Source organism: Rhagoletis zephyria, unplaced genomic scaffold (assembly GCF_001687245.7).
Source record: "Rhagoletis zephyria isolate East Lansing unplaced genomic scaffold, Rhagoletis_zephyria_1.1 Rzeph_scaffold_00006, whole genome shotgun sequence".
In the NCBI taxonomy this organism is placed as follows: Eukaryota; Metazoa; Arthropoda; class Insecta; order Diptera; family Tephritidae; genus Rhagoletis; species Rhagoletis zephyria.
Window position 1 is genome coordinate 241,258 of NW_016157090.1, and position 25,410 is coordinate 266,667.

At 35.9% G+C, this 25,410-nt stretch overlaps 2 protein-coding genes across 3 annotated transcripts in view; one reads left to right on the forward strand and one right to left on the reverse strand.

The window, feature by feature from the left end:
- The window catches only part of Vlet (COMM domain containing 10 protein valette), a 64,689-nt gene that overhangs the window by 21,103 nt on the left and 18,176 nt on the right, over positions 1-25,410 (reverse strand). The window lies entirely within an intron of this gene.
- LOC108379631 (uncharacterized) lies at positions 4,764-6,227 on the forward strand. The gene is made up of 2 exons (XM_017636015.1): positions 4,764-5,426; positions 5,561-6,227. Exons 1-2 carry the CDS (start codon positions 4,782-4,784, stop codon positions 5,570-5,572), a joined length of 657 nt encoding a protein of 218 aa, XP_017491504.1. The 5' UTR covers positions 4,764-4,781; the 3' UTR covers positions 5,573-6,227.

Below are 25,410 nucleotides of genomic sequence, written 5' to 3' on the forward strand. Positions count from 1 at the left end.
AGAACTCCTCCAAAAGGCCTTATATAAAAGCCCTTCCACGGGTAGCGAAAGAAGAAGCCCTTCAATTTGTGCCACTCCATACAAAAAAGAAAGGAATGTAGATTGTAAGGCCTCTTGACTCTCAGGAAAGCCTTTCGGAAGGGCTTCTTACTCCTGAAATTATCTCCTGGGCGAGTACCCTGTATAAAAAAAGAATTTTTGCTAGTACCATGTAAACTTGTACATTGTTTGCTATTACTTACCGCATCCGTTTTGCTACTGCAGGTTGAAGTGAAACATATTAGTTAAATTTTAGGAGCGTTTCAAATTTTATTTTTTCGATTGATTTTTAACAACAGTTCATATAAATGTGTTACATAAAATGTGCAGCTTTTCAAACAGTTTGAACAGTTCTCATTTTTAGTCGTTAAACTTGTAATTGTATTTAAGAAATAATACTCTAAAAATGTTGGACTTAATTTAAGCTTTAAACTAATGGGAAAATTTTCACAATATTTGTTCACATTTTCTTGACTAGTATGACGTGACATGTAGTTTCTAACGATTAAATTATAGCAGAATATTAAAGAAAAATTTTAATTTTGTGCATTTTTTACAATTTTCTCCCGTGTTATTGAGGGTGCACTACAAAACGTTAAATCACAAAGCATCAGTCTCTTTCATTTCTAAACCTCAGTAGATTGTAATACCAAATGTGCGCAACCACTGTTACATGTTGGTTTTAAACTACGTTGCGTAAGTCAGAACTTTTCTTCTAGTGCGGTTTAGAAATAAAGATACTGATGCTTTGTATCCTGTGTTAACAATATTTTTTCATACTCTTATTTGTTAAAAATTTTACGTTCTCCAAATAATTAAATACAACCAAAATATAATTTTTTACTTAAATATTCGTATACTAGGGGCATGAGTATTATATTTCTCTCAAGCTTACAACATAGTGTTTAAGAACTATTTATAATTACATCACAATAAAAGAATTTTTATAAAACATTCATAAAAAACCTAATATTCAATGCAAAGTATTTTCCTAAGGTAAGTAGTTCCCGGTAATTTAACGTAAAACGCCACATTTTTGGCTATTTCAATGCCTAGTGGAAATTTCGCTTATAAAATTTTATGAAAAATGCCATGTTTATACATGTTCGATTCTATAACTGATTTAGGACGCCGATTAATCAGCAAAAGCTCAATATTTGGCGTGTTTACAAGCCATAGGAATCGGTAGACTTTTAAAATTAAAACGGCGGGAGCCGCAAAGCCATTATTGTCGATTATTCAGTCCTAAATCAGTCCATTCACAATTTCAATATCTGCAGTTGGCATTCGATGGTTGGCTGTGTATACATTAGACCGTATCAAACAAAAAATTACTGGTGGTAACCGGCACTGACAGCCCCGTAACGAAACGGGAAAGGGTTACTCAACTAAACAGCTCTAAGAGCCGTCAAAAATAACCACCTTTCTGAGGTTTGGCACAAGAGGAAGAAGTCACAGCGGTCACAATAATAGTAATTATATTCTTGTAGTACTCTTTTTTTGCAACGAAGATAAATCTAATAATGCGAGTAGAGTCCAGTAGCGAATTCGTAAATGTATGTATTTCAGTAGTACAAATATGAATTTCACCTGAATAGATATATGTATCTACAGTTTTTATTATCAAGTTTTATGCAACGAAACAAAATTTATATAAGCCAAAATGGCAGAAAACTTAGCGTACTTGATCGTGAAGAACAGCAAGCATACACTAATCAGGGTAGAACAGAGAAAAATAGTGATGGCAAGCCATTTAATATCTGAAGAGATTGTGGACGATAACGCAGATGATACAACTGCAGATGATTCCATTTATGTAGAAGAAATCCAGTTGCCAGAACACGGCCCGGAAAACGAAAGTGAATAAGATACAACTCGTTGAAATACTAGGCGAAACAGGGGACAACTGTACTGGCAAAGACGGAACAATTTCGTCTGCTGCAGCACCACAAAACACACATGCCATTATTGCTGACTAAACAATCCAGCAATGTAAACATAGTAGCATGCACTCTTCTGATTGGTTGCCCTTGCACTACAAGCTGAAATATTGGAATTAAGAGGTGGGGTTATGGAAACGACTTTGCATCACATTTTTGTATAGACTTGAGTATTATTGAATAAACCAAAATTTTGACAAGGCAACTATGTTTTTTATCCTCATCCATTTGGACAACTTCACGGCGGCCGCCTAGTGATTATCAGAAGCCACTCTGCTGTATAAATATGAAGTGGCTATTTCTTAAAAAAAAAAAAAATGGCTCTCCACCCTGCATGCATGGCGATCCCGCCGATGCAAACGCACATCATACCATATGGGGAAGCAGTGATATATGAAATTTAAGCAATATTAAACTAATAAGGATTTGATACGCTCAATATTATGCTCAGTTGATATTGATCACTGGAACTTAAGTTTTTTCTGCTAGCATCTAAGCTAAGCAAACGCGCATCACACAGTCTGGGGAAGCAGTGATATAAGAAATTTAAGCAATATTAATATTTTTTTGGTTCTTTGTTTTTTAAACTTATCAATTTTATGCTCACTTTGCATTGATCACGGAGTTTTAGTTTTTTTTTTGGTAGCGTCTAAGCTATGACAACGTACCACACAACATATGGTCAGCAGTGATATAAACAATTTGTGGTCTGTATTAAATAAGATTACAGTGCCTATATGTAGCTGTATACAATAGCATCGATTATGGTCAGATACCCATTTATCGCCAGTCACACCACGAAAAGTTAACGTTCATAACTGTTAAATGTTTATATTTCATCAAGCTCGGGAGAACTTGAAAAAACAAACGGAGTAATAGGAGTGACGTCGAGTGCAAGTTTTTTCTGCTAGCGTCTAAGCTAAGCGAACGCGCGTCACGCAGACTGACGAAGCAGTGATATAAGAAATTTAAGCAATNGCACTGTTTCTTATTTCTCACCTGGCAGGCAAACGAAACGACATATTGACTTTCTGTTGACGGAATTGAGTTTATTATGTCCTAATTAAGCTAGAAAAAAATTCCCAACCGTTTCTGATCATTATTTAAAGTTTGCCGGTTTGAGGGTTAATATTTTTTTGGTTCTTTGTTTTTTAACCTTGTCAATTTTATGCTCAGTTTACATTGATCACGGAGTTTTAGTTTTTTTTTTTTTTTGCTAGCGTCTAAGCTATGACAGCGAACCATATAACATATGGCTAAGCCACGAAAAGGTAACGTTCATAAATGTTAAATGTTTATATTTAATCAAGCTCGGGAGAACTTGAAAAAAAAACAAACGGAATAATAGGAGTGACATCGAGTGTAATTATATAGATTAGTGATTTTTTTGATGCTCGAGTCTAAAGCGTTTTACACGGTAAACCGATTTTTTCTGAACCTGTTCCCAACGCCTTGTGGCTCCAATTTGCGCCGATATGTCACATTTATTTATGAAGCAATTAGGAGCAAGGAATATAAATATATACCCCTTCAATTTTAAATAAATCAGTACAAATCCAGTAACGGATATGTTGCCAGCTTTAAATACTGTTTTCTGCTACAAAACAGTAAAGGTGTTGAATCTTGTAGCTATATATGTACTTATACACATGTGGTTTGCACAGAGTGTGGATTCAGTTGCACTTAAACCAGCAGAGCAATAAGTATATTTCTTCTCATCACTTTAGCGAAAAACATTGGTGAGAGGACAAAGGGGTATCCCTTTATATGGTCCTTCGAGATACGAAAATATCATTATATTTAGATGTTAAATGTTTAAAAAAAGGTAGTGGCAGATGCGAATAATAATCACATCTACGCACGTTAATTAATTTTATTTCAGTAGTACAAAGATGAATTTCACCTGAATAGATATATGTATCTACAGTTTTTATTATCAAGTTTTATGCAACGAAACAAAATTTATATAAGTCAAAATGGCAGAAAACTTAGCGTACTTGATCGTGAAGAACAGCAAGCATACACTAATCAGGGTAGAACAGAGAAAAATAGTGATGGCAAGCCATTTAATATCTGAAGAGATTGTGGACGATAACGCAGATGATACAACTGCAGATGATTCCATTTATGTAGAAGAAATCCAGTTGCCAGAACACGGCCCGGAAAACGAAAGTGAATAAGATACAACTCGTTGAAATACTAGGCGAAACAGGGGACAACTGTACTGGCAAAGACAGAACAATTTCGTCTGCTGCAGCACCACAAAACACACATGCCATTATTGCTGACTAAACAATCCAGCAATGTAAACATAGTAGCATGCACTCTTCTGCTTGGTTGCCCTTGCACTACAAGCTGAAATATTGGAATTAAGAGGCGGGGTTATGGAAACGACTTTGCATCACATTTTTGTATAGACTTAAGTTTTATTGAATAAACCAAAATTTTGACAAGGCAACTGTGTTTTTTATCCTCATCCACAGATTTTCGTTACTGAATTGACGGAGAAACCAAAATATCTACAACATGTCTGAAAAGAAGGAGAATGTTGCATTACCTGAAGCTGCTGCTTCGCAACCCAAGCCAGAAGAGAATAAGAAGAAGAATGGTACTAAAAGAAAAGGGAAGGGCGCTCAGAAAAAATCAACGGAAGCATTTCGTGCAAGAGTGAGTGATCAACAATAGGAAGCGTTCACTAACAAGCTCAAGGCTACTTATGGATTATTGGATTCAGATAGAGATGGAAAGATCGCTGAGGTCGTAAATACGGTCCAAATTTCCGTCCAGCCCCGTGCTGCGCCAATGTCCATAACAACCCGTGCTGTGGGCTTTGCCACTGCCATTGCTTATCAACGCACTTGTACTACATGGAATACTGCAGCAATTGCTGAGATTGCAACAATCCATGTTGTATATAGGGTTCACCTTTTGTTAGTGCACCTGAAACTGTATTTAGCACAACAGATACAGACCGAAGCTGTTTCCGTGGAAAACGCCCTCCAACATATCTTCTTGGCTGATGAGATACGGGAAGAATTGATCTTGATCACACAGGTCCCAAACGTTATGGCGATGATACTTGACTGCATTGGAAAGGTTGAACAGGACGGATTCATCTGGCATGTTGGTTATCCAACGCGCGATTTGTGCGATGAGGAATACGATAGTCTCGTAATTAATCCAGACACTATGCGAGATTTACTGCATCGCCTTTCAAATCCAGCAACATCGGCAGTAATGCGGCGTGATTTTATTAAATATAATTCAATCCCAGGAGCAAAATTTGAAGGTGAGCTCTTGGTCAACGCTGATGATATATGGCCGGTTAGGTATTCTTCGGGTGATATACTCGCGGATATCCATTCTTACAAGAATTGGATAACTCGAAAACTCCGGGCAATCGATAATCACAACCCTCCTTGGAAAATTAATCAGGCGTCATGCGACTGGTCGTTAAATAGATATAAAAAAGACAGTACCCCTAACTCCACCTTTAAACAACTGTTTCTACAAAAAACAACCGACCTCAAAAAGAACGGATGGACTATCATTTACACAGATGGCTCCAAAACAAACTACTCAACAGCGTTTAGCGTTACGACCGAATCTGGTTCTTATCTAAGCATAAAGCAAATGATCCCTCTTTCCTCAATATTCTCTGCAGAAGCAAGTGCCATTCTAGAAGCGTTGGCGCTATGTACTCATAAAAAGCAAAAAGTGGTCATATGCTCATGTCAGTCATACGACCGCACAGTGTAACTTTTTTCACTTTTAGGATGCCAAAAGTCAAAAAAACAATGTGCTCCAATCTTCAAAATTTTTTGATATGCTACAGATAAATAACCAACTGTTAAGAAAATGTATTCAAAGCAAAGCAAACAACCCACAATCCTCATGATAACCGTTATGTAACTTTGCTGATTGCAACAAGTGTAAAAATCGTTTCACAGTCTAAAAATTTTGATTAACTTTGTGGCCACGTGGTGGATTTTTGGATAACTGGTTTGACTTGAAACTATTTTATTTTACATACTTGGGTAGTTTATAACAGCATTGGTAAGTTTCAGCCACGTAGGTATTTTTTTAATTTTTTTTTTTTTTTTTTTTAGACAGCCACTAAAAATTTGGAAAGCTTAGAAAATTTTTCGTTTTCAATAGAATAGAACTTACTTACTTCGCTCGAATTCGCCTTGATGATTATATACATATACAAAGGGAATTTAATATAGTTTCAGATAAAAAAAAAAACAATGCAGAAGTTTGCCGACACTATGTCATTTTTGCATATCGCTAACTCAAGGTCAGCATGCCCTTACTCATATATGAATGCACAATGACCTAACAATGGAATGTCTTCAATTCAAGTCTACGATACTACATCCGCAAAAAAGACAGTTATACCTGAAATGGTAAAAACCCAGAAAAAGGAAAGTTGTGTACTAAATAGCCTTCATTGTTTGTCATATGGGTTTTCCTATTGTTAGCGAGCCTTTAAAATCTATGTTGTGCTCTTATCCCTTATAACCATCGAGCACGTCTACCTGAGGGTCGTCTATTCTAGGTAGTACTTTTAAGCAAGTGAGTGCTTTCGCTAAGACTATATAAATAAAGAACATAGCTAAAAATGCATCATACTAAAAAAGGATTGCATTGAAGTATAACCAACTGCGCTGTACCAAATTTGCCTATACCTATCATCAATTAATTATGGCTGTACCACGAAATCCACTCTTTGAAGTTTGGCTAAAAAGCAACAATGAAGAAAAGCACAAAGCTATGCTAAACCATATTTTGAGTGTAATTGGAAGAGATGTGGATCATTTAAAACTAAAACAATACATCATGAGGCTAAGTCATGATATTCGTATGAGATGGGAACGTTGTGGCCGATCTACAAAAAAATTTATTGAGCAAGAGTCTCAATGGTTATCAAAAAATCATGATTTCAAAGATTGTATCCTTGATGTTGAGCCATGCACTTCTCGTGATATTCCTAGGCCGGGGAGGCCAACAAAAACCTTCGCTGAGTTATCTATACGCACAAGAAAGCGAAAAGCTAAGGAACTAATGAACAATGTCGATAATGATCAACTGTTAATGGCAGCGGAATTGAAATTACGATCATCAGGAAAAAGAAATTCTGCAAAAATAGTTGAGGAGTTGTCCTCAGCATCACCATCAAGAGGCACTGCATACAAAAAGTCCCGACTATCGGATGAAAATAAGAAAAGTTTGACACCAGATCAAGCAATTGCGATGATAGTTGACTCAAATCTTTCAACACATGAATACTCAATGATCCGGCAGCACACTTCAGAAGTTAACAGGAAAATATATCCTTCATATAACTGTCTAAAAGAATCAAAGGTTTTATGCTATCCTGAAAAAATTACCGTAACGGAAACCTATGCTGAAATTGAATTGCAATCCCTAATTGATCACAGCTTACGAAGATTGTGTCTTGCACAAGAAGAGGTATTGCTTTCTATTCCTGAAGTTAATGAACTAAATGCAATTATTAAATGGGGATGTGATGGAGCTGAGCATAGCTGTTACAAACAGCAATTTTCGGAAGATAACAAATCGGACACTAGTATGTTTTTCATTTCACTAGTACTCCTTGAAATGTATACAATAGTTGACGGACGTAAGGTTATAGTTTGGAGTAATCCTGCTCCATCTTCCACGAGATACTGCCGCCCGATAAAATTTGTTTTTACAAAAGAAACACGAGATGTTATTTCAAAGGAGGTGCAATCTGTCAAAGACCAAATTTCCAGTCTTCGTCCTACAACAATTCAAACGGAAAACCTAAACTTTCTAGTGAAATCGACGATTGTGTTGTGCATGATTGATGGCAAAGTTTGCAACGCTCTATCGGCATATACATCATCGCAAAAGTGCTACATATGTGGGGCTTCACCAAAAGATATGAACAATATGCGAGCCCTCTCAGAGCGAAATATTGACGAAAGCATGCTTGCTTTCGGAATTTCCCCTTTACATTCTTGGATACGATGCATGGAATGTATGCTACACATCGCTTATCGAATGGAAATGAAGACCTGGTGTGTGCGGGGCGAAGAAAATAAGGAAAAGATGAAAAAGAAGAAAGAACATATACAAAAAAGATTCAGGAAAGAAGTTGGTCTTTTGATTGATATGCCAAAGCAAAAAACCGGCAACACAAATGATGGCAACACTGCGAGAAGATTCTTTGGAGATCCTGAAATAACATCAGACATAACCGGCATAAACATCAATCTTTTGAAAAGGTTTCATACAATACTTTCATGCATAGGATGTGGGTTTCAAATAAATGCTGAAGCTTTTGGCCATTATGTGACAGAGACAAGGGAACTATATTTATCGGAATATGCTTGGTACAATATGCCAGTGAGGGTACATAAAATTCTGTTTCATGGAAAGAGTATAATCGTGTCTTCTGTTCTTCCTATTGGTCAACTTTCGGAAGAAGCTCAAGAGTCCAGAAACAAAGATGCACGAAACTATCGTAAACTTTTCACGAGAAAAAAGTCAAGAATTTGTAGTAACTTGGATTTGCTGCACAGATTGCTGATATCGTCAGACCCGTTCATAAATAGTTTGCGGAAAACCCCTAGGACAAAGCGGCGACCATTAACGAGTGAAGTTATTAGCTTACTATCGGAACCAGAGAATGTCGACGATATTGACTCCGACTAACTTTAAAATATCACTTTTTATTTATTGTATGTATTTCGATTTAGTTTTTACAAATATATGTACCTGAGCTGTGTTTGACTTTGAAAATAAAATTTTTTAAATATTAATCAAAAGCCTCTAACTGTAAAGTTAAGAAATCTAAACAATTTTTATTTATATTCCCACTGGAAAATGCGTTTTAACTAGAAAATATGATTATGTGAAATTTCACCTTATATGAGGGCAAGGGGAAAAAGTGGGCGGAACAGGCCCATTTTCATTTTCAAATCAGATTTAGGTATCTGTAACCACACTGCAAAATTTCAAATGAATTGGTCCATTGGTTTGGCTGTTATTAATTTTGGCATCCTAAAAATGACAAAAGTTACACTGTGCAGCAGAGCAATAAGTATATTTCTTCTCATCACTTTAGCGAAAAACATTGGTGAGAGGACAAAGGGGTATCCCTTTATATGGTCCTTCGAGATACGAAAATATCATTATATTTAGATGTTAAATGTTTAAAAAAAGGTAGTTGCAGATGCGAATAATAATCACATCTACGCACGTTAATTAAATTTATGTCAACTCAAAAGAAACGAAATCACTGTCTCCTTCGTAAGCCATATATAAGTTGACGGTACATGCACTCGAGCGCTGCATTTGAGAAGGAATAGCGGGATTTAGACGAAAGAAACCGAGCGGCGGCGGCGGCATGGTGTGATCGTGCGCTCGGCATACATGTTGCCTTGTTAACAAACCAATGTTTTTAGAGGTGTGCGCTCGTAGAATGCCCCATCTGTGTTCGCTACGTCGTTTAATTCCGCTATTCGTGCTGCCTGCAAAGCGGGCGACGTGATAAATGCGGGAGATTGAGACAGTGAACAATAATTTTTTTTCGGAGAAAAGGTAGAAGCGAGAAACAGTGTTGTGAAACGGCCCTTTCTTGTGGCGCTAAATTTTCGACGTTTGTGTTATCGGTACGAGTATATTATTCGATTTTACGATATCAACTTATCACTACATCATAAGATTGCATACTCAGATATATTGCTTATCAGTAGTCTTAACAATGCATTGGTTTCTTTCTTGATCTCACTAAGAAATTGTATAAAAAGTGAACGTTTAGAATAAGTAAATCAGATTTGAAAGACAATCTCAACTAACAGCTTCATCTTTTCTTTTGATGTTTTACTTCCTCCCACCCGTGGTAAGGGTAAAACATTTAAGATTTAACTAACCTATTTATTAACCTCTGTTCAGTTTCTTATCGGAAACCTAAACGAAGAACAAAATTTATTGCCACAAGTAGTTGTCGATAAGATGCTATAAACAACAAACCAGTGCATTGGTCCTTAGGGTATTCGGTTGTTTGCATCTACCACATCTGCACATACCAAAAATAGCAATAAGCACTACAGTTTAGGTTTATTGGAATAAAAGTCAGATATGGAAATAACCTTTTTTTATTACAATAAATGTTCAAATTAAAAAAATGTTTAAAAATTAAAAATGATGGTTAAACAATTATCACGAGTGGCATGTGGCGAATCCACATTTAATGCCAGAAGATAGATCCCAGTATCGCTTTAAAGTAAACCTGTGGACCGGAATTTTAAACGGCAAAATTATTGGGCCTTTAGACCTGCCTGAGAACTTGAATGGCACGAATTACCCACATTTTTTACGAGAAAATTTACCAACTTTGTTAGAGGACATACCACTAACAGTTCGCGCCACATGTGGTATCAACAAGATGGCTGCCCAGCGCATTACGCAGTGCAAGTAAGAGATTTCCTTGACCAGGAATATCCGGGAAGGTGGATTGAACGTTCAGGCACTATCTCGTGGCCAGCCCATTCCCCAGATTTGGATTTTTTTTATTGGGGCGTTCTCAAAGAAAAAGTTTATTCAAAGCCTATTGAGAGCGTAGCCGAGCTGCGTGAACGAATTTCTCAAGCTGCTGAGGACATCCACTCTCGAGGATATGCCCGGCTAATAAGTAGATCTTTTTTAAAAGAGGTAGGGCGTGTATTGAGGCTGATGGTAAACAATTTGAACATTTATTGTAATAAAAAATGTTATTTCCCTATCTGACTTTTATTCCAATAAACCTAAACTAAACTAGGTCGAGTTTTCATTATTTTATTAATTTTACTTACTTTTGTTGACTTTGGTAAAAGTGGCGTCACTATCTGTCTCGCTCGCTCATGGCAAACATGTCCACTATCCATCTCTCTCATCATTTTGTCGTAAAATTAAGAACCTACCAAGAGCTTGTGCGAATAAAAAACATTTGAACTGAGTAAAATGGGTTAGCAAAAATCGGGTTGAGGTTTTTATTTTTTTACTGGTTTTTTTTTTTTAGTATGAAACTAACAAGTATTGTACCATTTTACAGTCCTGATTAAATGTGCGAACTTTTGCACTTGCCACGGCACTTTAGCACATTTTTTTTTTTTTTTAAGGAGGCCCTTCAAGTCGACAAATTATAAAAAAATTTAATTCATAGTTTAACAAATAGTCTTAATTCTAGAAAACGGGCAATTGGGTCATTATTTTTGACTTAGATTCTAGAAATGTTATTTAGGGTTAAGGTTCCAAAGTTTAAATGAACAAAAATAATAAAAATTAACCACAATAACCGAAAAATGGTTACAGTTTGACCAAATTTCTAGGTTTTTCTGAAATGCCCATCATTTTCAAACTGCATGGGATAGATTTTTTCTGATTTTTCTCATGATGGTTACAATCAATCCTGTCACCCCGTTTCGACTTGACGTTGAGTTCTGGGACACCCGGTATATGTATGTAGGATAAGTGATAATTTATGTATTTAGAGTAGAAATTTATGTAATATATAAATAAAGGTTCTGGGAAACCAGAAGTCAGTCTAGTGCGAAATTCTCTCCGGTTGTGTCATTATTTATTGTGTGTAGTATTTAAAGTATAAATATACATATACAGCCTCTACTTTCCCTCACCAGTGGTAAAGGGTAGAGATTTTTTAAATGTTTCATAAAAAAAATTAGTTTTTGAAAATATGCCATTTGTATATGGAAAATTTTTCAAGAAAAAAATTAAAAAATATTTTTTTTCTTAGGGAATTTTGATGTGTGTATGTGTGATTTTATCGATAAAAACGTTTTAATTGCGTATGCATGTTCACTTTGAGCAAATTGTGAGCACTGGTTGGGGAAATCTTCGGTAGATTGGGCAAATCGCTAATTGGGCCCCAATTGGGCCAAAATTAGAGGCCAATTGGGAAAAACTTTTGGCTCTGATCGGGCAACCTTAAAAAATTTCCAGCAAGGAAATTTTGTTATAATGGGCAACAATTTTTGTGCCCTCAACCGGCACGAAAATCTGCTGGCATCATATAAGTGCATTTTCAGAAAAAAAATCATAACTCGAAAACGACGACTTTTAGCATATTGCTACTCGTACTCAAAATAGTTTATACTATTCCCTAATACACAAACAAGTTTGAGAGAAAAAAAAGATGTGGCAATTTGAAAAAAATCAATTTGAAAAAAAAAATTTATTTTGTTTATAAACAATAATTAATTATTAATAAACAATTACTGAAGTTTAGTTCACTAGATCGATTCAGTAGATCAATATCTGCAATTTAAAACAAAAATCGTTCGAATCCTTGCTTTTCTGCGGCAGTTATAAACGATTTCATCAAAAGTTGCTATTAAGAGAGGAAAAAAGAAGCGTTCGTACTCAAAAAGAAAAAAATTCATTATTCGAAAAATTCGCATTTCTGAGCAAAAAGAAAAAATACGTGTCTCCTTAAATTGTTCAAGGAACAATCCCTGTGAGTTTTATCGCAAACTTAAATTCACTTTCCCCCGGCCTGGGTGATTTGAGATGGAATGAGCCATATATATTTTTAATTAAAATTTTGGTATTTTCAGTCTATGCGACATGGCATCGTTAAGGAAGCATTTTATCCTAAATGGAAAATATTTTACAAATTGATGAGGTAAGAAATTTTATGAAACAAGAATTTCCTTTATCATTTCAAAAAGAAATCTACCAAGCCCACGCAAAATCTTCGCGTGATAAACAACGAAGTGAACGCTTTCTCGAGAAGAAAGGAAATGAATTCATGGAAACCATAATCAAGAAAGAGGTAGAGAATGTGCTCTTCAAAGTGTTTGAGGATCTCAAGCAAGTACTTGAGGATATGTCCACTGTTATAGCGAAAACCCCATCAGCGTTGCCAGTTACCACTCGACGAATTGGATTTGATACTTACATGATGTACAACACATGTACAAACTATGTACCGAGTGTCGCTTGCTTAATTTGAGCACAGGATGACAAAAGTAACGCAGAAGCAGTGTGATCACACTTACATGCGCATAGAGAACGTGTATCGACAGCGCCTTACTTTTGAGCAGCAGCAAGCCATAAAGGGATGTAGCAACAATTTTAACCTTATAGCTAGTACTCTACGATCTATTGGTAATTTGGTGTTCTCTGGAGAAAATATTATCCATTTATACCGAGAACAAATTAATATCAGCACTCAATGTGACGTACATAAATCTTCAAACAACAGTACGCGCTCTATCTAACGCACGCACTCCGGTGGAAGTACGCCGTGAGTTTTATCGTTTAAATTGTTTACCAGGTGCGATTTGGGGAGGCCGACGCGGAAGAGCTGGCTCTAATGACCGTCCACAGCGATGCCACCGCAGATGATGATAGTGATTTCCCTCTACTTCTTAATCCTTTTGACTTTTGGGCTGATAATATAGATGACATCGATCAATTGCGTGATGACATTTACAATTTTCAAATGTTATTTTCCGTTTGTGCAAGAAAACAAGTGATTCAACAACCGAAATCTTTAACCCGAGCGATTATCAAAGCGATTTTTTAAGTGTTTAAAAGGCGATCCAGGACAAAGATTGCCCAATTACATAGTGAATGATTGTTTTAAATGCTACCATGATGCATATAAACTACAACGCCAATAAAAACGTCAATGTGACACAGTGCGGCTCAAATGCGGGGCGCAAAATGGTCACATTGAAGTTTGAAAAATAAGTAAAAAAGACAAATAAAACTCGTTTTAGTTTAGTGGTTTTATTAATTGTCTAATTAGTTTGAATCAATGTAAAGATGTTGGTTCACAATGGTTTTACCTGAAAATAATGTGGCCTGGCAGCTGCAGTTCTTTTCCCTTGTGTTCCCGATGTGTTTGTGCGTTGTAGTTTGTGTGTAGTAGTATGCGTTGCAAACAGTTTTGAGAGGATAGACTTGGGAGTCTCCTAAGCATAGTTGTATAGACCGTTGGTTATACGAGACATTTCCCGCCTTTCACCCGGTGTTAAGTTTTGGGTGCCTAGAGCATCGTTGACTCGCGTACCGGGCCCAACTGACCTAGATGTGATAATACCACGCAGAACATCTGAGGTGCGACCTCGTACCCAGAACGATGCCAGGGGTTTTGCACAAATAACACCCATCTATCATGACAGAGATGACCAAATTGTAACCATGGCTTTTACTTTCAACGGTCGGAGACCAGAAGGACAACAATCTTCGTGAGTACCGGATATTACTAACTACTTAAACGCAATGAATATTAATATTAGGTGTAACATTACTTTTCAAATATATCATGACCTGATGACTGCACTGGTGTATTGTTACCACCAATTGTCTTGCTCCCGCCTACTGACTATCTGAGACTCAGTATAAAATGCTTCAGAATTCTTCCGAACGTATGGCAGCAATGTCTAGTTTTTTTTGTTTATTAATTTAATTTTTCAATTACAACAGAAATACAAATCCCAAAAGAAATTTTAAGCTCAGAGTCAACTCAAGGCATAAAAACAATGTCTGATTTTAATTTGCAACTGGGCCCAAAAGCCATTCCCAGCTTTTCCGGAAACTATAGGGAATTGGAAGCATTTTTAAAAGTAACCGAAATCACATAGAATGCTCACTGCTTCCGCCAACCGCTGCACATTTCGATTAGTTGCTTGTCGATCACTCGCAAGTAGAATAGTTCGACAACGTATTCAGCTCTGCCAGCTGCCTCATCATTGGTTGCTTCCACATTCAGCAATGCAATGATAATGAAAACGAAAAGAAAGAGGCGGAGTTATGAAAATCACTTTCGGTGACAAAGTTTGTACAAACAGATTTAATAGATTTAGTAAATAAAACAGAATATGATTGACATGCTTTAGCTTCATCATTTCTCCTAATTCGGCAACTGCAAAGTTGCCTAGATAGTTTTCGGCAGCCTCACGGCCGCCTATTGAACGGCAGAACCTTCTCTGCCTATGAAAGAAGAAGGCCAGCTATAACCACATAATAACACCAGATAGGACCAACACAAATATGATATCGCCTATCCTAGGATTGTTTTTCAGTCTCTTCAATTTTCTTTTGTTGTTCTTCTCTTGTGAATATACAGGGATTTCTCATGCTAGTTTATAAGCTTGGACATAAATAATGTAGTGACTTTCGTCAAAAGTAGGTAAACGTGGAAACAATAACCAAACGATAAGCCAAACAGGCATATGACCGTTCTGGGGTCATAAACCCTTTAACGTGCATTCTTTTATTGCATTTCATTGCNTGGAAGGTCCAAAAGCAATTGAAACCAAAATAGTTTGACACATTTACCAAATGTGTTAGCCATCGATTGTTTTCAACGCTATATAAGTAGAAGCAAGTTCATAAGTAGTTCAGTTACTGAAAATCATTCAATAAACACTGTTGATTTTAAAACCTAATAAAACATAAACACTTTTCATTTTAATAAATCTAACTTGCTCTTTGGCACTCACCCATAGTGACAAGACAAGATTAGATTGGATAGGCGGCTTTCTTGAGAGCTCTGTCCACAGCACAATCTATATAAGGCTAAGCACTTGATGGCAAAGTAAGGCCATCTATTTCAATAATACGTTTTCGAATTTTTAATTTAACTAAACGTTCACTCAAAACTGGTATGTAAACAGATTAACATTATAAAACAGACACAAAACGCACCCTTATGCTCGGCTCGGACAATTCGCCTAGAGAGATAAGCATAATGCTCAAACTTCTACCACACATCGCATTTATTGCATTGGCGATCCTGCAATGTCAAAGGCTGGCTTACTCCAGTCTAAAACATGGTGATTGAAATGGGACAAATTTAACAACAAATTACTCCAAAACTACCAAAAAAAAAATANTCCTTGCCATCAGATATAAATATAATGTCTTATAAGATAAAATTGAATATATAAACGACAAAATAAAATGAAATCGAGTGAATTTAAGTCTAGAATTTTTATTAATATTTTTGAATACAGATGGATTTGGGATGTTTTTATCCCAGGACAATATCACCTATTTTTGAATACAGATGGATTTGGGATGTTTTTATCCCAGGACAATATCTCCTTTTAGGGATGCGCTAAAAATATATTATCAAATTACTTTTCTTAAAATAGCCATAGGAGACGAAATAAACACTTTTCCTTGAGATTGTACGTCACAAAAGTTCCCGTCCCGAAACGGTTAAGGGGTGCCCCTTTAAATGGTCCTTCGAGATACGGCAACATGATTTAGTTATATGTTAAATGTTTAAATAAGGTAACGGTAAAAGTAAAAGAAGAGTTTCAAAGCTGTTCCTCACATAATCCAACAAATATGTGATCCAATAGCCCAGTTGCTACGGCACCATCGAAGCTTTGCAGGACTGCACTGGTCGATAATTCCAGCAATCGGGAAATCTCGTTTTTTTATAAAACAATCAAGGGTTATCCCTACAATTGGTCCTTCGAGATACTGTAGCATGACAGCTAAGCAAAACAAAATGTTCACACAATATTAAGTAAAAAGNAGAATCATAAGCATGACTAACAACTTAGAAATGTAAGTTTGTAAATTAGATTACTCATAAGGTAGATTGTAAGCATATAAAAGAACGGCGATGAGCCGAATAAAACATTCCCACTTTAAGACTCAACGTTTTTACTTGCGTTTTACTTTTGGAATCATTGTGGGGCATTTTAATGCTCACCTAAATGCGGCTGTAGAGCTAAGACAATACTAAACTCCTTCCAATATTTACAATACGACAACATGATTTACTTTAAATGTTAAATATTTAAATGAAAGTCAGTTGAATGAAGATACTCAGTAATATAAGAAATCTTAACTGAAAAGCTGATATTTATTTCATATATGGTTATTTTAAAATCAACTTGAGAGCTGAAAATAAACTTGGAAAACTAGAAAAATAATCTTTCGTCGTAGCAACATAGCAAACATTCGCTTAGTTATTCGTCAGAGGTAAGAAATAACTAAACCTGTGGCCATACATAGATGACTCCTACCTAAGATCCTCTCTTATCACTATTAGTTTAAATATTTTGTGAATAAATCATCTTCAATTGGCAAGTGATACGAAATTCTATCAAACATCCATTATAACCCAAGTAGCGAGCTAGCGTTTTCGTAGTGTTTAACCACATTCATTCTGTTATTCATATACATAACAGGCAAGGGTTATCCCTTTACATGGTCCTTCGAGATACGAAAACGTAAATAATTTATATGTTAAATTTTTAAATTGGGTAACGGTAGTTGATTTGAAATATTTAAAGAGCTTTTAGGAAGTCGAAGTGGCGAACTAAATCCACGGTGCAACCCGGAGCACTTTCTTTAGCGTAATATGGGGGTGGGGGCAGATCTTTAGACATAAATTATTTGTGATGTTTCTTTTTTTCAAACAATTGGTACTACAGGGCGAACTTACGTCATGGAGCGATACTCAGTTGAACAACGCGTTAAAGTGAACAATATGTGGTTTTACCACCGAGACGGTGCCACTTGTCAGACAGTGCATGAAACAATGGTCCTATTGCGAACATCTGTGGTCTTATTGAATCACCTCATATAAACTTTCCATATCACATGTTGTATCGACTGAAATCATGCTTAAAGGTGAAGCTGAACGTCTGATACACCATCCGACGGCAACCAATGAAAATTTTCTGTCAGCATGAGAAATTTTAAACAACAGATACCGAGAATAGTAGATTACAGTTTACATCACAGTTGAAGAAAATTTCAAATTTACCAACTATACATAGTGAATCAGCAACAAGCCTAAAAAGCTGTCTAAATAAATCAAGGGAGTGCATTTATGCAATAAAAGATTTCAAATACGATCTCAATAACAACTAATTTTTATATATATGTTTTACTTCCCTCCACCACATTTAATTAATAAGGAAGTGGCACAGTACATACTTAATGAGGTACACTTGATGCGCACATGTACCACATGTACAAAAACATTAAATGGCGATCCTGCCCTTAACGGAATTAAACTTAAAGCATAGGTTCCTTTCGCAGTTTATGCTGACTTTGAATGTGTCTTAGTAGAGGAAGATTTAGAAATTTCAAATAACAGCAAAGCAATTCAGAAACATAAGCCATGTACATTTAGTTTTATATTAAAGGTATATTTAGTTATTATTTAGATAAACTTAGAATATATGCTGGTGAGGATTCAGCTTCGATATTTATTAAAAGTTCAATTGATGATGCGAGGGAAATTTATTTTAATTATTTAAAGAAGATAAAACCTATAAATTTCCTCACTTCTACAGAATTGGATACGCAATAGTATTGTTTGTTCCATTTGTGAAAAACCCTTAGGAATCGATAGAGTAAAATTGATCATTGTCATATAACTGGAAAATATCGAGGTCTAGCCCATAATGATTGCAATTTAAATTTTAAAATCGCAAAACTTTATATAATCTTTCCTCATATGATTGTCATTTATTCGTTAAAGAACTTTCAAATATTCCAGGAAGTATTAATATTAGTCCACTAAATAAGGAATTGTATATTGTATATTAAAATCGTTTGTGAATGGGAAAGTATTAGGACCTCGAGCTCTCATCGCTGTTCATCATTTACAGAAAATATGGTTGCTATACAACTAAATAGATCATACACTTTATATGACAAACCCATTTATATTGGTTTTGTTGTATTAGAGTTATCTAAGTGGGAAAATGTATAATTTTCATTATAATTATATGAAACTTAAGTTTCAAGGAAAACTATCTTTAAACTATATGGATACCGACTCTTTTATATACACGATATTGATTTAAAATTTAATACAACTGAATATTTAGAAAAATAGCTAGCTGCTCCGGTTCCAGAACCGCCATATTTATACTACTCATACCCAGGAAGATATCTCTCGGAAGATACCCGTCGTTTCAACGAAACTCTTTGTAAAGCAAGATGCGTGATAGAGGAGCATCCCTACTCCAATAAAAATACAGGATACGTTAGCTAGATTTATTCCTTAGTTTTTAGAGTTGCTTAATATTGTGTCTTATTTTCTCTTGTATCAAACCAAAGACTATATGAGTCTTTAAAAACTTTTGCAGCATTAGTTCCTGCTAACCTCTTTAGAATTTTTTCTCTAGGTCTTTATATGGATAAATAGGCAAACATCAATCAAATAGGAACAATTTTCCCTATATTAACCGGGGAAGCTAGATGGCTTTGATTTATACTCAAACCTGTATTTTAAAACACACTAACCGCGTCATAATCGGGTCCGATGCAAACGCACATCACACAATATGGGGCAGTAGATCTATTAACGAATTCGTTAGATATGCAAGTTTTGTTAGGCTTCGTGGTTTTATAAAACCATGGGTTTGTTTTTATTTGTAGTGCGTCAGTAAGCCAAAGGGTTTTATTTATTCATTTTCTTTGTTTAATAACAGCACTTCTTCAAGAGGCTTTGATGCTATCACCATGCGCGGCGCTTTACAAATAAGATGAATAGCTCGGATTATTAGCATCCTGTTCTAAACCATGCCTATCGCAATTTTATTGGCTTAGCTATTACAATAACTGCGACAAAAAGGTGGAATTTAGAGTGTAGTTTTAAATAAAAAAAAAAAACTCCAAACCCAATCATGATCGGATGCGATGCAAATGCACATCAAACGGTATGGGGAAGTAGAAATATCAACGATTCAGTTTATATTTATTTGTGGTAAGCCATGTTAGTCAACTTTTGTTTCTTATTCTCATAAGTACAACCATCAGAGAACAGTATAAAAGGAGACATACGCAATACTCATTTTAAATGAAATAGCTAAATAAAGATTTTTTTGACTATTACAAATAGTATCAAAAGTTCAAATATATAATAAATATTTATTTGTTTTTGCTATAGCGGAGACTATCAGCCGAGCAACAACGCCTATTGTGGAAACATCATTCCACAAAGGACGATGTTTCTAAGAACAATGTTATCATCATTCTCAGAGTATCTTTAATTTTTGGGCCTTTGAATTCCTTCTTATTGGAAGGTGATGATGGCAGAGACTGTTTCGAGACCCTTACACAGCCAGGTTGTTCAAATGTTTGTAGTTACATATATTCAAAACTTGATGTGATTATTATTTTCATTATCATTTTAATATCGAATGGCTAAATACAGATGAGAGATGTTTTTGCTATTGCGGAGGACGGACGCCGATGCGAAAAAATCATTCTGCAAAGTACGATGTTGGTTTGAGAAGAATGTTATCATCATTCTCAGAACTGGACGTCAACATATGTTTCAAAATACACTAACCGCGTCATAATCGGAACCGATGCAAACGCACATCACACACTATGGGGTAGTAGATATATTAACGAATTCGTTAGATATGCAAGTTTTGTTAGGCTTCGTGGTTTTATAAAACCATGGGTTTGTTATTATTTGTAGTGCGTCAGTAAGCCAAAGCGTTTTATTTATTCATTTTCTTTGTTTAATAACAGCACTTCTTCAAGAGGCTTTGATGCTATCACCATGCGCGGCGCTTTACAAATAAGATGAATAGCTCGGATTATTAGCATCCTGTTCTAAACCATGCCTATCGCAATTTTATTGGCTTAGCTATTACAATAACTGCGACAAAAAGGTGGAATTTAGAGTGTAGTTTTAAATAAAAAAAAAAAACTCCAAACCCAATCATGATCGGATGCGATGCAAATGCACATCAAACGGTATGGGGAAGTAGAAATATCAACGATTCAGTTTATATTTATTTGTGGTAAGCCATGTTAGTTGATTTTTATTTCTTAAATACATACAGTGTTGGAAAAAATAATAGGGACATAGAATTAAATCCCTTTTATTGTAGCACAGCTTTGCATACATTCGTTCTACTTGACTGAAATCAACTGTAAACTAATGCTATCAATGAGTACTTACATTTTTTTTGTAACTTATTAAAGCTTAGTTGTCTTTGCATTGCAAAAACAAACAGGCTTTGCGGTGCACTCGCCCAACTTGAAGTGGAAAAAATAATAGGGACAAAAGCAGTGTTATACTAGTTGGCATTGAAAAATTAGCAAAAAAAAAACGGGTCGAAATAGTTTTTTAATGAAAGTGATTTACTCTTTGATCGAAATTGGTTGTATTTATTACCAGAAATATTAATTAATAAGAATTTGTAAATAATATAATTATAATAGTTGTACGGAAAATGAAGAGAAAAAGAAAAAAGAAAAATTGAGAAAATCGGGAAAAGCTATGCGTCACATAGCGCAGATATAATGAAATGTTCCAAAAATAAGGTCTGTAGTGTCCTCAAATCACGCGTAAAAAAGGAAGAAAAGGAAAAACTACGATGCATTTTCACCTTTTGCTGGTAAGAGAATCGAAAAAAATCCATTCTTGTCGTCGAATGACTTTAAGGAGTTACTAAATGCTCCAGTAACCAGCCGCACGATTCGAAACCGACTTCGGGAAACAGACTTAAATGGAAGAAGTGCAAGAAAAGTTTCGTTTTTAAGCAAACAAAAAATATGAATCAAAGGATGGAATTCGCGCAGAGGCAGTTGTTTCGTGGAAATCGGAGCAACGTTCTTTGTTCTGATGAGAGCGAAGTGGTTGTTTAGCGGCTATAACAACCCCGCCCAGATCGGTTAATAATGAGAGCAAAGTAAATTTATTTGGTTCCGATGGCAGAATGTTCGTCCGACGACCCCGGAATGCGGAATTCGACCCCAGATACATACGAAAGACAATAAAGCACGGAGGCGGATCAATAATGGTATGGGGCTGCTTTTCTGCTGCTGGAGTTGGGCCAATTTATTGAATACAAGACAAAATGTGCGCCACAGATTACATCAACATCCTTAACACGGTAATATTGCTCTATGCAGAGGAGCACATGCCCCTTAAATGGGAGTTTATGCATGACTTCGCAGGCACAGCAGCAGAGTAGCGATAAACCTGGGCAAATAAGACGTAGAAATAAGCCAAGGAATAAGCCAGCAGTACCAGTCAATGGAGATCCATTTGCTCCTAGACATCTCGCAGCAAGTGGCCCTGTGGTTAATGATCCTTTAGCGGACAAATGTTTTTTCCCCATTCCTGGAGAGGCAATGGCCCCCACTTCAGGTCTCAAGTATATCTATACTGGAGCCGAAGGAATGATTCCGCTAGCCACAGAGGAATATACTGCGCTCGTGGCCCACACAAACGGTCTATTTCACTATCAGGATACTGTTATTATGCAGCGGTTCTGACATGGGCTAGAATGCTGGAAGTTGATGCGAAGAACGGTGGCGTACTGTCGTTTGATAAGAGACAGTTAATTGACGCTTGTTATCGATACAAGCCTCCAAAGGTCCTAGGAGCTTACCTAGCAGGTATTGGAAACACAGAACATCCAAGTGGATTCCATACATTAAGGTTCAGATTGAAGAAACCAACGTACCAGGATGTAACAACACCTCCCTATTTTAAAGGTTTTTTTTGGGGAGTTACGCGAGAACGCGAGATTCTATGCATCTTATCCTTGCATTGCAAGATTATTAGATTTTAACGGACAAAACTAATGATTTCAAGAAAAGTTAGAAAAAAAATTGCAATTGATGTTTGTTCCTATTATTATTTCCAAGCTAAAATGCAAAATTTATACTTTTTCCTTTCAAAACGGAAATTATAATAAAACAACCACTCAAATGTTAAAGAATTATCTGCAATCATTCTCAGAATTGGACGTCAACATGTCTTTCAAAATAAACTAACCGCGTGATAATCGGGTCCGATGCAAACGCACACCACTTATTATGGGGGAGTAGATATATTAACAAACTCGTGTTTTGTTAGGTTTTGTGGTTTAATAAAACCATGGGTTTATTTTTCTGTGGGGCCGTTACTATGTCAAAGGGTTTTATTTATTCGTTTTCTTTGTTTCATAACACTACTTCTTCAAGTGGCATTGGTGCCACCAGCATGCGCTGGACTAAATTAATAAGATGAAGAGCTCGGATAATTAGCGTCCTGTTCTAAATCATACCTACCGAAGTTTTAGTGACTTAATCACGCCTATAGAAGTTTTAGTCACAGCGACAAAAAAGGAAGAATTTAGAGTGTAAAACAAAGCTCTAAACCCAATCATGATCGGATGCGATGCAAATGCGCATCACAAGTTATGGGGCAGTAGAGTTATCAACGATTTAGTTTATATTTATTTATGGAATGTCATTTTAGTTAATTTTTGTTTTTTTTTTCTCTCAAGAACAAACCGTTATAGAACTATTTTAAATGAAATGGCTAAATAAAGATTATTACAAATAGTATAATAAAAAAAATTTTGCCGTAACTATACCACGCACTTGTACAGAAGATGGCAAAATTCAAGCAGGAACGGAAGCAGATTCAAAAAAAAATAATCAAACATGGCTAGAAGCCAGTATTTCATGGCCAATAAGTGAAACTTTGGACTTTGCTACAATATTAATTCCGGAAATAATGAACGTTGAAGAACAACAACTAAGTTCGCTTACTCAAGAAGCTGGATCATCTACATCAGATATGAGTACTAATACCCGACGAACAAGGAAAACCTTTACAGATTTGGGCAATAAACAAAAGAAAATACGAACTGTCTCCTTATTAGAACATGATGAAGAAGAGTTGCTGTATGCGTTCGTCGGAAAGCTGAAGGGAAACAACAAAATCGATTTCACTAAGATTATAGAATATTTATCCAGAGACTCCAGAAAAGTAAAAGATGTCCACGATTTTTGATTCACATCTTTCAATAAAAAAACTGTTCCTGAGGATGACACTCTGGCTCTTGTGACGGCGTTAAACTTATCGAAATGGCAGTATTTGGCGTTAAGGACCTTTTTAAGCGACAAGGATATAGTGGCTTTTCCTTCTTATCAAAAGTTAATTGAGAAGAAGAAGGAATGCTATCCGCCACCAGAAGATATAACTATCACTGAATCAGGAGCACATATAAAACTACAAGCAATTTTGGATTTAACAGCTGAAAAAATCATGAGCGTGGCAGATATAAATGACAACCATAAGGGACTATGTTTCTGAGAAGAATGTTATCATCATTCTCAGAATTACATTAGCCGCGTCATAATTGGATCTGATGCAAACTGTAGTATTACAGTAAATACACCACTCTAATGCATTTACAAATATCGACCGCACACGATGTCAATGCCATCATGACCCACATAAGTCATAATGAACTCAGCGGGAGTTCAACACCAAACGTTCAAAGGCACAGTTCAGTTTACACTTGCCAATTGCATTACTCAAGACAGGCACACTGACCAACTCACGTGACGATCAGCTTAACAGATCGTCAGCGTCAGTTTGTCAGTGCGACTGCAAAAATAACTATGACACATATGCTGATTTAGCATACCATATGCACATTTGTAGTTTGTAATTATTAGTGTAAATTAGTGTAAGAAATTTTGTATAAAAAGAAAGTAATTTCAAATAAAGAATCAATTCTTGTTGCACGCTACACGTAAGCATTTCTTTAATTTACATGGCGATCCTGCCAGGCTTCGGTCGTTAGTCAGCGGAAAAATTTGCTCAATAAGCAAAACCGCTAAAAAGACCGCGCGCCACTGAGAAAAAGAAATTGCAAATAGATTCTAAATAGTTCACTTTACTCGGGTTTTCACAGTCAATTTTTACAAAAGATTCACAATCGTATAATAAATATAAAGTCGGCTAGGATGGTAATTCGAAAATAAGCAGTGAACCTCTAGAAGTAAACATACTCCCGCTAGAGCATGTAGCAGCACCGAATCAGAAGGAATCTGACTGGCAGCCCAGCAACCAGATCTCCAGAGCTTCGATAGCATAAAAGGGTGGAATATTTGAAGGAATCTGACTGGCAGCACAGCAGCCAGACCTCCAGAGCTTCGATAGCATAAATGGGTGGAATATTTGAAGGAATCTGACTCGCAGCACAACAACCAGACCCCTTAAACAATTCAAAAAAAAAAAAAGAAAGAAATAGCCGAAACTTTTAGGCTACTGAATCTAACAACAAATACGGTTGATAGATTAAATTAAAAGAAAAAATAAATATGTTAAGAAATAATTAATTTTTCAGAAAATAATAAAACTTGTTAATAACAAACTGAGTAAATTGGAATGTCCACTCACTATGGGGCAGTAGATATTTCAACGAATTCTTTAGATATACAAGTTTTATTAGGCTTGTGGCAGCACTTTTTCAAGTGGTTTTTATGCTACCACCATACTCGGTGCTTTAATAATAAGATGAAGAGCTCGGATTATTAGCTATGCCTGTCGAAGTTTTAGTGATTTAGCTATTAGAATCACTGCGACAAATAGGTGGAATCGAGTGTAGTTTTAACTATAAAAAAAATCGAATACGCATGC